At 49.6% G+C, this 13908-nt stretch overlaps 1 protein-coding gene across 5 annotated transcripts in view; it reads right to left on the reverse strand.

The window, feature by feature from the left end:
• Positions 1-13908, reverse strand: part of TMOD1 (tropomodulin 1) — a 30067-nt gene extending 16159 nt beyond the window's left edge. For 2 of the 5 annotated variants that reach the window (XM_075078604.1, XM_075078603.1), the window contains exons 1-2: positions 13753-13852; positions 816-979 (exon numbers count right to left, since the gene is read on the reverse strand). In XM_075078604.1, coding sequence (XP_074934705.1) covers positions 816-935 — 120 coding nt within the window. In that variant the 5' untranslated portion in view covers positions 936-979; positions 13753-13852. Of the gene's footprint in view, positions 1-815; positions 980-13752 lie in introns of all 5 variants that reach the window. The other 3 variants (XM_075078601.1, XM_075078600.1, XM_075078602.1) reach the window with 3 other exon arrangements.

Genomic DNA, 13908 nt, shown 5'->3' on the forward strand with positions numbered 1-13908 from the left:
GTGACCAACCCATTAGCTCATACGCATAATCCCAGGAGCTAGCCTGCCACCTCTTAATTATTTTCCCATGTTGCAATTAAAAATACTGATGATGCAATCTACACTGCCCATCATTTCCCCCAGAAACACTAACTGCGTGTTGCAGGAACAATTTCTCACTTGGCAAGTGATGAGTGCCCAGCCTCATCATCTAACGTTGCCATAACCCAGAGGCCTGCCAGTTGGCTCTGCACATCCCCTGCTAGGGCCACAGGACAACACTGCCTCCAAAAAGCTTTCACTACTGGCCTCCAGAAGGCCCAGCATTTGCATATGTGCAGCTCCTACTGATGATGGGAGGTTGCTAAAAAAAATTTGTCCAATTTTGCAAAACTCTGGGATTTAGATTTCTGCCCAAATGAAGGAAAATATAGACCGTTTGAAGTTTGCTATGAAAAAAACCCCAAACAACCCACAAAACCCAAAACATTCCCTCCAAGGTGGCCTAATCAGAAGCAGAGATCCAGTTTCTGCAGGTTTACTGTCCTGCACCAGCAGTGGCTCTCAGTGGTGCTACAAATCACAGTGCTCATCACACCCAAGCCTGCATGCCAGGGAAAGGGCAGGGGAATATCACAAAAAAACAAAGTCCCAAATGTAGCCCATGCTTGCAACGGCAAAATTGCTACTGCTTATCTGTGGACTGTCTCTTCCATCCTTGGACTGAGTACAGGCTCTGCAAAGGATCCCACTTAAATACAGGTTACTAATGCAGCCAATTCCTCCACATCTACTGAGATTTACCACCTAGCACATCTCCTGTAAAAATGACTTACATCAGGATCCAGCTCTTCCAGTTCATTCTCTAACTTCCTGAGCTCCTCCTCTGTCAGAGCTCCAAGGATCTTGTCTTCATCCAGGTCTCGGTATTTTTCTAACTCCTTTCTATAAGACATCTTAGAGGCGTCTCGTGAATCTCACTTTTATGCCGAAACAGGACCTGAAATGAAAACAAGAAGCGTAACACTGAATACATGAAACAGGACACTGCAGCCCGGCTGGCCTGGGAATGCTGAATACCAGAGAGTTGCAGAAGATTTATGCTTAAGGCATGGCTGACTTCAAAGCCAGGTCAGATTGCTCAGGGCCCCCCCGTCCCTACCCTACATGCAAGTAACAGCCCATAGTCATGAGCGTGGCACAATTTCAGTAGCACATTGCCCTGCCTCAGACTTACAGGGCAGCACTGAGAAGTACTTTGTACAGGACCCTGGCTAGAGATGTCTTTCTCCAAGCAATGTTAGATGTTAACCAAGTGTCCTAGGCATTTATTTCCTTGAAGGGCAATAAACCATAAACATAAACTCTGCAGCTCTCGTGCCCTTACAAGCCCCCAGTAACACCTCCCTGCACATGGCACTCCAGACAAAGTTGCCACCAGGTGGGAAGACAGATTTGTAGCATCATTGAGCCCTGCAAACCTCCACAAGGCTACAGTGCATGGCACTTTTTCCCATGTTTTAAAGCCACAAGGAGATCAGGAAGTATTATCTACTCGTGTTCAGGAGGCTGCCAGTTAAATATGATGTTTAGTGACCCACCTTCCCTGACACAATATGTGTTTGCTCTGCTGCAAGCTAAGCAGATGACCTGAGTGTTGCTGCACATCTAAACCAACCCTTCAAGAAGAGAAGTGGGAGTAACATGCTAAATGACCTATCCAGATAATCTCTGCTGTCCCAGGGGTTTGTCCCATGTCTCCTAATATAAAATGCCATACAAAATCACATGCACATAACTGGACCTCTGCCAGCTCTAGAAGACTGTAGTAGTCCTCCTGTGAAGGTCAACTTGTTCAAAATATGCAGGTGGGTTAAAAATACACTCACTACAACAGACACGAGTGAATCCAACTTTGCTTTTTTGCTGAAAGTTTCCTTCTGTTCCACAGCACTTTACATTTTTTTGTCTCAATTTTTGCAGAGAATATTGAACCCTAGATAATTTAAAGTGACTTTCCCTATGGTTTAAATAAAGTTTTGCTATTCTCTCAAGTGGAATTTACATTAATATAACAGCAAGACCCGTGCATTTTTCAAGGAGCCAAACATTGTTTGAGTTTCTATAAATGGCCTCTTTTCAGCTTCTGCGGAGCATAAGAGCCCTTCTCTGAGTCATATTTCTCCAGCTTTGCTCATCCTCTCAGGGCAGGTCATGCTCTTATGATCGCTCTTCATTAGTGGAGAAGTCTCTTTATACAACTTATAATGCAGCTGCTGTTACAGATAGGAAAATTATCTTTAGCTTGGTCACAAAAGGGCACATCAACGCACACATGGCTTGACAGCAAGCCCTTAAATTTAGAGCCGTCATCTGGTCAGACGTTTGGTTTCCCACTGGTGTGATGGCAATTCCTGCATCACTCGCATTCCTGCCACTCACCACTTAGAGGAAGAGCGCCAGGAGACAGTGCCTCCTTGATGGGAGGAACAGCCGCCCAGGCTCCCACAGCTGGGAGCTGAGAGGATGAAAGTCAGCTTTTCGTCAGGCTGGTTTGCTCCGCGCAGCAACAGTCAACCTGCAGGCACCAGGGCTGAGGGCAGCGGGAGGGTGAAGGAGGAAGCACTGGCTCTGGGGCTTGGTGGGTTTGGCTAAGCAAGGCAGTGGGGAGCCCAGCACTCCTGCACTTTACCAGTCCCCTGCGGCAGTAAGAGCAAGGCTCCTTGAGCTGTGAGACTGACGTGCAGCAGCCACACAACCATGCACTGGTCCGGCAAGGAGCCACATCCAGCAGCTCAGCCCCAGTAGGACTGCCCTTCTGGTCAGCATAGAAAAAAAGCAGAGCCTTTATCACCATTACCCATGAACCAATGCTTGTTGTTACAGCAATTATTATTACTTTGATGCGGGAGATCTAGAAAAGCAGCCTGGACCTGGATCTGGAGATGTGCTGTGACACTGTGACCTTAGATTGAAGTGCACAAACCATGACTAGTCTGTATTTCACATTCAATTTTTAGTTTTGACTACTCTGCTGTGGAAGGAGCTGGAGCTAAGAGCAGGCAGGAAGGCAGAAGATAAAGCACCCCAGGGTGCTCAGTTCCCTGTAATGGCTTAAAATACCCACACCTGCCATGCAATCTCTGTCTTGGCTGCTTGGGGACGTCTACTCCCAGAGGCAGCCTCAGACCCTTCCTAGCAATCAGGGGTAGCCTGCAAGCAGTGGCTCAGCTGGGACCGGCGTGCAGTCTCGGCAGGGCTGACCTTGTCGCCTCCCACCAGAAGGATGGAGACTGTCAGCGCCGAGAGGCGAAAGGCAGGACAGACATCGGATGTCAGTGCACAAAGGCAACACTCTGGAAAGCGCTCCAGGTTTCAAAGGATCTTGCAGAGATGTGACGTTGGGGCTGCATATAGCAAAGGCTTTGAAGGTTCAGGACAGGTGCAGAGCATACTGAAACACAGCTGAAATCCCCACAGGGAGAATTTCGTTTGCTACGAACCCCAAGCATAGCTGCTGGGAGGGGGCAGTGCCCTCGCAGCCTTGCTGGTGCAGCCGGATGGTGCCAACAACTCAGCACAGCTCCCAAGGAGCGCTAACTGTGCCCATAGCTGCAGGACATTTTGCACTGCTCCCCAGCCCGCCAAACAAGCGGGTTTAGTGTTTCATCCTCCAGCACAGCCTCCAGGACCAGTATGTTCACTAGCTGTCCCTTATCTCCACATCCCAGCCCTCTTCTACCCTATCTTGCTAATGAGTGCTGGGAGAAAAAGCAAATAGCCTGTCTGCTGTAAAAGGCAAGAGGGCTTTGCACTGCCAAAAATAAGAAAGGTAAATTCTGCCTAAGCACAATTATTTTCATTTATACAATGTGCTGAAACAGCCACCTCCACAAAGAGCTCTCTCTGACCCATGCTAGGGTTCAAGCATGGTTTAACACAGGCCCCCCCTGTACCTGCACCCCCAAAAAATAACAAGATCCTCTAACACAACTGCAGTATTATATTCAAATTTTAAATGCACACACTTCTGGACATTCAGGAAAGACTTAACCCTAATTCACCACAAATCTGTTCCACCAAATCTCTTCTCTCTTCTTTGCTTTGGTGTTTACTGCTAAGGCTGGCCCTCAGGCATCTCAGCCCCCAGAGAAGAGAGGACAAACCTGGAGAAAGGAAGAATTCCCCTTGGTTGAGAGGGATCACCTATGCAAACTAGATCCTCACAAATCCATGGGCCCCGATGGGATGCACCCACGAGTGCTGAGGGAGCTGGCGGATGTTCTTGCTGAGCCACTCTCCATCATCTTTGAAAGGTCGTGGAGGACAGGAGAGGTGCCCGAGGACTGGAGGGTGGCCAATCTCACTCCAGTCTTCAAAAAGGGCAAGAAGGAGGACCTGGGGAACTATAGGCCAGTCAGCCTCACCTCCATCCCTGGAAAGGTGATGAAGCAGTTCATCCTGGAGGTCATCTCCAGGTATGTAGAGGACAAGAAGGTTATCAGAAGTAGTCAACATGGATTCACCAAGGGAAGATCACGCTTGAGCAACCTGACAGCCTTCTATGATGGCATGGCTGGCTGGGTCGATGAAGGGAGAGCAGTGGATGTTGTTTACCTCAACTTCAGCAAAGCCTTTGACACTGTCTCCCATAGCATCCTCACAGGCAAGCTAAGGAAGTGTGGGTTGGATGAGTGGACAGTGAGGTGGACAGAGAGCTGGCTGAACGGCAGAGCTCAGAAGGTCATGATCAACGGGGCAGAATGTGGGTGGAGGCCCGTAACTAGTGGTGTTCCCCAGGGGTCTGTGCTGGGTCCAGTCCTGTTCAACATATTCATCAATGACCTGGACGATGGGATAGAGTGTAACCTCAGCAAGTTTGCTCATGGTACCAAGCTGGGAGGAGGGGCTGATACAGCAGAAGGCTGTGCTGCCATCCAACGAGACCTGGACAGGCTGGAGAGCTGGGCCCAGGGGAACCTCGTGAAATTCAACAAGAGCAAGTGCAAGGTCCTGCACCTGGGGAGGAACAACCCCATGCACCGGTGCAGGCTGGGGGCTGAACTACTGGAAAGCGGCTCTGCTGAGAAGGACTGGGATTGCTGGTGGACAGCAAGGTGACCGTGAGCCAGTGATGTGCCCTTGTGGCCAAGAAGGCCAACAGTATCCTGGGCTGCATTAAAAGGAGTGTGTCCAGCAGGTCAAGGGAGGTTATCCTCCCCCTCTGCTCTGCCCTAGTGAGGCCACATTTGGGGTACTGTGTCCAGTTTTGGGCCCCCCAGTTTAAGAAGGATGCGGAACTGCTTGAGCAAGTCCAGTGGAGAGCTGCAAAGATGATCAGGGGACTGAAGCATCTCCCTTATGAGGAAAGGCTGAGAGACTTGGGTTTGTTTAGCCTGGAAAAGAGAAGACTGAGGTGGGATCTCATCAATACCTATAAATATCTAAAGGGTGGGTGTCAGGACGATGGGACTGGACTCTTTCTAATGGTGCCCAGTGACAGGCCAAGGGGCAATGGGCACAAGTTGGAACATAGGAGGTTCCACCTCAATATGAGAAAAAAATTCTTTCCTGTGAGGGTGCCAGAGCAGGGGCACAGGCTGCCCAGGGAGGCTGTGGAGTCCCTTCCCTGGAGACATTTGAAACCCGCCTGGATGCGTTCCTGTGCCCCCTGCTCTAGGTGTGCCTGCTCAAGCAGGGGGGTTGGTTGAGATGATCTCCAGAGGTCCCTTCCAGCCCCTGCCATTCTGTGACTCCGTGATTCTCAATGTCTTCCTACAATGGCAGTTTTGATTTCATGCTATTTTTCATTAAACCTACCAATACACTTTGCATTCAATCAACAAAGGCAGCAGCACAACGAAATATATATGTAATATACAGAAGCTGCACAGACTGACTCTATTACAACTTGAAGTCCTCAAAAATTTGAAATTCATATGACTAGCAAGATATTAGCTCTCACTGTCCAAAGTATTCAGCAGACACATTAGAAGACAGGCCAAACACTTGCACTTTGTAAGTCCGAAGGGCACAGAAGTTGGCATGCATGAAGACCAATAAAAAGTTTCAAGGAGAAAAATTAAATCAGATAGTAGCTGAACACACACCATAGGTCATCTACAGGGAAGACTGATCCTATCATGAATATAGGGAAACAAAACCAAACAAAAAGGCAACATTTGTGATTATGAGGGGGATGGAACAGTTTCTTTCTGAAAATAGCCGAACAAACAAATACTGCAGAACAAGTAAAAATTAAAACCACCCCATATGACACTGGAAATACTCCTTTCACTGTTCTGCACTGGTACGGCCCCCTTACAGTGCTGTGCCCTTTTTGGGGCACCAAAACCTGAGAGCAGCACTGATGTCCTCACAGTGGAGACCCAGGGAATGTGACCCACGCAGGACCACTGTGCCCTATGCAGCAACGGGCTCGGGCTGCAGCAGGCTGCTCGGGGAGGCTGTGGAGCAGCACTTGTACCGCTGAGTTGGATGACCCTGCGGGTCATCCCTCAGTGCTCTGACAGCCCCAGGAAAAAGAACAAATGGGAAAGCAGAATGGGATAAAGTGACAGAAAGAGCAGTGAGCAAGACAAATTCGAAGAAAACACAAAAATGTCATAGAGAAAACACAGAGACTGGTTTCCCCTGGGTGCTGTGTAGTGCAGTGCGATGGCGGCCTTGCACACGCTCATGTTGCAAAGCCCAGCCTCTAACTGCACAACTCCCATGTGCACAGCATGCTAACAGCAGGAAATTACAGAAAGCCCTTTTGTCTTCATACATACACAGGGAGAAAGAGAAACTAACTTCAATGAAGATACAAGGCTTTTCGGTGATAAATTCTGTTATCAGTCCAATCTGATCCTGATTTCAGCATTTCGTGGCAGGCTGCAGCACACGGCTGTCACTTCCACAGCCAGGGACTGCAGCACGTGGGAGGGTTTGGTGCATCCCGAGTCACCAGTAACACTGAATCACCAGCAAAAGGCAGAGGCCAACGAGAGCCACGGCTGAAGAAATGAACATTCCCCCCCACCAAACAACCCTCAAATCTACCAGGAAACTTTTTCATTGATTTGAAATAAGAAAGAAGACCAAGGTCTTGTTTTCTGAGATAAGAGGTTGGCCATCAAGTGTCACCAGCATAGGTACTGATGATTCTTGGAAAAAATTGCCAATTTTGAAGGCAGAAAGTTATTCAGGATGAAAGCTGTTTTTAAGCAGCACCGGACGCAGGAGTTAACCTCGTGAGGGATAGTCTGGCTTGAGATCAGTTCCTATTTGACTCATACAGGGAAGTGATTGATGAGATTTTTTCATAGCTTAAGTATAAACCTGAGTCAAAGTTCAGCGCTATTACTTTTACAGTATAAAAATAATAAACCAATGTCCACCAACACCTCTGTAGTTGCTACAATTTCTTTTTTATTTTCTTTGGCTTTTAGCATAACTTTAAAGATAAATACCAGCGCTTTTTTAAAGAAACTATACATACCTCAAGTGACCATTTCCTACAAAATCAAGACGAGTTAAGCACTTTCTGTGCATACACTTAGACCTCAGTGAATCATCCTGGTGTAAATCCAAGATGCATGCTGTGCAGATGAGAGGAGCAAATCAGCTCCAGTTGGTTTCCTAAATAAAGACCATATTTTTATGTGGCTTCTCAGTCCTCTGATAAAGCTTAAAGCCATTAGGTATCTCTGATGAAATCTCATACAGGCTTCAAACCTTGTCAAGCTGCACATGCATGAGAAGGATCCATTAGCACAGATGTAAAGTGGAGCAAGCCCAGGCATCTCCTTTGGCTAACAGTCAGGGGATGAAGGAGAGAGCCAGGGCATTTGCAGAGATGTCTAGAGGAAGGGAGGGTACCAGGAGCACTTGGAAAAGGGTGAGGCATTACAAGTGGTAGAGCTGGGGCAGACACAGTGGGGTTGTAGGGATGAAGGACATCTATCCACCAAAAAGTGAGTTTCTGCTGGTCCTGTAGCTCACAGGATGGCTTGCAAATCCTGGGCTTGCATCCCAGCATAGCTGGATGCTGGTGTGCAACAGCCCAACTCCACAGCTGCCCTGCTGTTTGAGTCACTGAGCACCCCAACATCACCAGTTCCCAGGAGTTTCAAGAAGGGACAAACAAATTAGGGCCAGATCCAGTAACAACAAAGGGAAAGGTGCGTATCAGGTCCTTCTGAGACCACATCTAAAAACATGAGCCTATGCAAATTTTGCAAAAACCAGTAGCAAAGCAGAGTGGAGCACAGGAAGAGCTGGATCTGTCCCCAGAGTCGTCACACAGCATCCGAAGTCTTGACCACTGGATGCCTCCGGCCACTAGTTACCCTGGTCATGAGAGAGTTAAATGCAGGTGTGCCAGAAGAGGAATGCTGTCCTCCCAGCACACAGGTACAAATGTCACACCTAAAGCCAGCAGTGCTTTCTCAGGCAGACACAACCAGAGCCCAGCAGTGGCCTTGCAGGTGACCACATGCCCTGTAGCTGCGATACAGGAAATGAGGTATTTGCCCCATTTCAAGTGAACATACTTTGTTCTTGCTAAATGTCAAGTCTTTGGCTCGAAGAAATGAAAGGAAGATAAATATCTAAAGCCAGTCCTTTTAAGGGAATGGTCTCCTGCATTTGTAGATTCTTTTTTAGGCTGATCTGATTTTCTCAGCCAGAGAGGAAAGCACCTTTTTAGCAAGCCACAAACACAGACCCAGGCTGCAGTGTCAAGCGCTGTTGGTCTGCTTGGGCTATGTATCACCACCTTGAATGTACAAGATGCTGAAACATCTTGTTAAAGCTACAAGAGACTTCCCATAGACTTGCAGTCCAAGCTGCACTAGAAAGCATCTAGCCAGTAGGTCCACAGAGGTGGGTAGTCCCCTCTGCCTGGCACCACTGAGGCTGCAGCTGGATGCTGCACCCAGTTTGATGTCCCCCAATAAAGTCTTGACAAGCTGAAGAGACTCCAGTGCAGGGCCATCAGGATGAGCAGGAAGCTGGGACACAGAAGATGTGAGGAGAAGCAGACGGAAGCGGACTTCTTCAGGGGAGAACTCCTTGCTGCAAGACTGGTGCAGCCCTTGGACAGGGACCAGAGTTGGTGGGATCTCTGTCCTGGAATATTTGATGCTCAACTGGACAAGGTCCTGGGCAACCTAATCTAGCTCTGAGGCTGGCCCTGCTCAGAGGAGGGCACTGGACTGACAACTTCCAGAGGTCCCTTCCCATGTAAACTTTCTGTGACAGTCTCAGAAGAATGCACAGGTCTTTCCAGCTGCCCAAGTTCTTCCTCTGAATGCCAGGAGGTTACACGGGATGGGAATTGGGCTCCCAGCTGACACCTTACATTTCACAAAAACTTGTTTTCTGCACTCAATTTGTCCCACTGAAGTAAAGTCCTCACTGCTGCGATTCAAGTTTGAATTCTGATTCTGGTTCAACACAAGGGGGTTTTGCTGCCTTCCCCTGAAACAAACTGTTCAAACCACCATGAGCTCAGACATGGCTGAAGGACACCTTGGCTAAGTCCCTTGCTTCTGTGGCGCAAGAGTGAGTCACTCAGCCTCCAGGAGACCATCACAGCATCTTGCTTTGCAGCTTTATCATGCTGAGAAGCCTTTGTTCAGCCTGCAGAGTAGCCAAGCATCATCTTGAATGATTCTCCATAAAACAGAGCATACGAGGTAGCTGATGTTCCCAGCCCCTGATCAGTAAGCAGTGCACATCAGGCGTACCTTCACACCTCAGGCTTTCCACAGCAGAGCTGGGCAATGCCAGGACATTCATCCCCTGGATGAGAAGAATGGACAGAGAAAAGACAGGGGGTGCTGCAGACAGTGAGAAGCTCTGTCACATCAGATGCTGAAAGCAGAGCCCAAGCACCCACCCTCACTGCTCCAAGGCAAGCCAGCCATCAACTAGAGAGACTGAGCCCCTCAGCCTTTCAGCTTCCAAGAGGCCCATGCCTAATGAAATCCAATCGGGAATCTTCAGGAAGCTCAGACTTCTCCAAGGAAGATCTGGATTTCCTGGGGTTCGATAAACTCCTCACAACCAGCAGCTGTTAACCTAACACACACTGAAATTTGTATTTGAAAAGAAACTTCTGGAAGGAGGCATTTTGGATCTATCAAAGAACATCATGACTTCTGCCTCCCTAAATGACATACTGGCCATGCAAAACACGTAATGCTATCTGGATTTATCATCAACACCCAGGACCCAACAGTAGTGAAGTTCAATACACCATAGTCAACACTTACTGATGATGCTACTGCATCCCCATGGGGATCCTCATGCTGGAGCTGGCACTTCCATCCTTGAACTTGACAGATCCACAGCAAATGGCTTCTTGTCCAAGGTCATGCACACACTAGGGAAAGCTCCCTGTGCTCGACCGAAGTGACCTCTCCCTTCATCCACTGGTGCTGAGGGAAGTCTTATGCTGGCTGCACCTTCCTCTCCCCTTGTGCGCCAGGAGATGCAGCTCACCTTGTTCCTAACCCCATACTCAGAAACTGGCTGTATCTCCTGGCCCTCCTCTCCTCACCACTCCTGCAGCCAGCAAACCACACAACTCAATACTGGCTCTTACCAAGTAGTCTTTCTTATCAGGGCCACCCAGCAAATAGCCTCGATGTTTGGTGACCAGGCAACACATAATGGGGTCGAACTCTGCCAAAGCCCAAATACAAACCATTCCAGCTGTATCGCCCCTTTACATATTTTTAAGGCATGCATTTGTAAACACAGTTATGTGTTATCCTATTTGGGGTGAGGTTCTCTCATGCACCTGGCATGTACCTAATTGCTTAATTAATAATCCCTATGAAAAGTGAGTGGGCACATTTGAGTCATTAGTGACACTATGCACTCAGTTCCTGCTCTGTAACCTGAACCCCTCCACTTGGAAAGTTCACAGCCAGCCCAATCTGCTCAGAAAAGGTATCCAGGGTTTCTTGCCTGAACTTCCGCTAGTCCTCAGGTGGACTCCTGCTTCTCTGGCACACTCAGGTTGCAGGGAGCAGCTGAACCTGATGGATGTCACGTGAACACAGGAGCAGAAAGGCTCCTGCCTTGCACTGAGCAGTGCCTCAGGCCCTTCAACAGGTGATAGCGATGTTCTGTAACACAGAGACCCTGACAGACTGCCTCAGCAAAGCACAGTGAGCTGCTAGTAACACACCCACATCTGCATGTTCCTGATCCCACCCAGCTGCTAGTGCGGCCGGGGAAGTTAAATGCTCCATCAACGTGCAGCTAATAAGCTGTAGATAGGTTGATGCTTGAATACCAGAGCAAAATGAGGACTGTTCCAGCAGCACCAGTGCAAAATGAGGACTGTTCCAGCAGCAATCACCACGTGGTGTACACTGTGCATCAAATCTGAATGAGACATTTAACAGAGATGGGACCCTCACACAATCCTCCAAGGCCTGAAAAAACAAAGAGACCACCTCCAGCTGGGAGAGCTACTAAACTGCACAGGCCTGGAACAGGGTAAAGTGCTGGGGAAGCATCGCTGTAGCCTTGCTTCCATGCTTCTCCCAGGGCATCTGCTAGTGGTTGCTGCCAGCCAGAGTATCCTGGACTGGACAGACTTTGGTCTGACCCAGGGCAGCCTCTGGTATGTGTTTAGCTCATTCACCATGAACAAATAGGAACAACTCCCTCCTAGGGTGGTGATGCATCTCTGAGACAGGGCACCAGGGAGGTGGGCTCTCCATTTTTGGGGGTTTCTAGACATAGGCCATACAAAGCCACAACCTCCCTGGCTGAGGAGAGATCTGCTGTAAGCTGGGGATGGACTAGAGAACTGCTCAGCCACTGGCAGTGCTGGAGTCCTGTGACAAAAAACATGTGGCTGTTTAGCACATGGAGCCATGGAACACAAATTTTATCTCCTGTTTCTTCCAAGGGTCTGGTAGTTTTACAAAGTAAATATGTTTTAAGTACAAGTCCCTGCCTGGAACAGAGAAGTGATGACAAGAGTCTTCCTAGCTCATGATTTGCAAATGGCTGTCAGCTATAGAGGAAAAAATCAGAAACCAGATACCAGCCTCCTCCCCTTGAGCTCTGCCAGGATTTCACAAAAACTCCACATGCCTGGAAAACAGTGAAGCAGCAAACAGAAAAGTAAAACAATTCATCTGCAAACACTACATTCAGTAGCACATTGCTCTGGGGGATGGAATTACACATCCAGCAACAGGGGACAGATGCTTCTTACAAAATGATCATTCGGGATCTCTTGAAAAGGTAAACCAACCTCTCCTTTGGGTGAAACAAAGTAAAACATGGGCAAAGGAAATCAATAATCAGATAGAACAGGCTGTCTCTGCATCTGTTTGACTTTCCCAAATACACTAAGCAGGAGGGGAGGCAGCAATATATTCCCAATATTATGGAAAAACATATTATCTGGAGAAAAGCCAGGAGACCATCAGAGCTGAGAAATGTGTGGCAAAAAGAAGAAGAGGAGTCAGGCTGGAAAACCAAGTAATGCTGAAAGGGGGGGGGGGGAAGAGAGCCCTGAGAGGAGGAAAACAGAGACCTTGAAATTAGCAGCAGTGAGCATACAATGTAGTGTGCTTGTTGGGATACCCAAATGCATGTACATTAGGGCAGCAGGGACAAAGGCTGTTAAGAGACAACAGTGCAGACTCTTCTACACAGCTGGAAAAGGCATTTGGCTCTGGCCACTGCGGTGCCAGCAAGACAGTGCTTGGCTTTAATGTTGTAGCCACACTCCTCCTTCCAAGAAGACAAAAGATGAAGGGCTCACTGCCATAACCTCAAGTAGTGCCTGCATGCTCAAAAAGTTGCCCAGTATTTGTGCTGTCCAGCTAGTCTGAGAGAAGGTGCCACCTCTCGGCACAAATCTTGTGTCTTTGGTGAGAAACGAGGAATTAATTCTTCACGCCTGCCTCAGCTGCCAGATCATGCATGAGGAAGGGATTTTGTATGCACCTAAAAATAAACTGGGCCATGTGGCTGAGCACCTTCCTGGCACAAGGCCCAATACACAAGGAAAGATGTAAAGCAACTAGAGAGAGGACCTCTGCCTAGGGGTTGGGCAGCCAGTCCAGAGGGGGACAGTGGGCATCGGGTTCTGCCCAACAAACCACCCAGGACCATTTCAAAAGCAGAAGCACGTCAGGATGGCATGTGAGCGGGGGCAGAAGCAGTGCCCAGCTGAGCCAAGGAAAGTTATCTTTGAGATAGGCAGCATCTTTCCAGCAAGGCAGTGACTGATTCAAGCCGGACAAAGGGTGGCCGTGGAAAATAGACCACAAGGACTCAAGAAGTCTTTTCCCCCGCCAATTTCTGCTTCTCCCGTACAAATGCAGTGCAGCTTTCTATGATCCATCCGCTGGAGAACCGTTTCCTGGCAGAGCTCCCAGGGTTACAAACGCAACAGCAGCAAAAAAGCAAGTACCGGCGCCCTCGGCAGCCGGCTGAGCGCGGCGCAGGGCCCGCTCCCCCGCCACCCCCCCCGCCCGCGCCCCGCCGCGGACACGCGTGTGCACCGCCGGCTGCCGGCCCCGCGCCTTCCCCGCGGGCTGCCGGGCACGGCCTCCCGGCAGCCAGGCAGCAAACCCGCATGCAGGCAGCGATGCAGGCAGTCACCCCTGCGCACTGCGGGACGGAGGCGGCCGCTATTTATGTCGAGCCGATGCCGCCCGGTGCCGGCCAAATGTTCTACCCAGATAAGGGCCGGGCCGGGCCGGGCCGGGCCCGCCACCCGCTTACCGCACCCGTGAGCCGAGCCGAGCCTGAGCCGAGCCGAGCCGAGCCGAGCCCGGGCGGTGCGTCCTACCCGCGCCGGCTCCGCCGCTGCGGGGGGCGGGGGTCCGGACCCGGCCTCGGCCCTGGCCCCGTCCCGGCCGTCACTCAGCGGGGGCCGGC

Source organism: Phalacrocorax aristotelis, chromosome Z (genome assembly GCF_949628215.1).
Source record: "Phalacrocorax aristotelis chromosome Z, bGulAri2.1, whole genome shotgun sequence".
Taxonomy (NCBI): domain Eukaryota; kingdom Metazoa; phylum Chordata; class Aves; order Suliformes; family Phalacrocoracidae; genus Phalacrocorax; species Phalacrocorax aristotelis.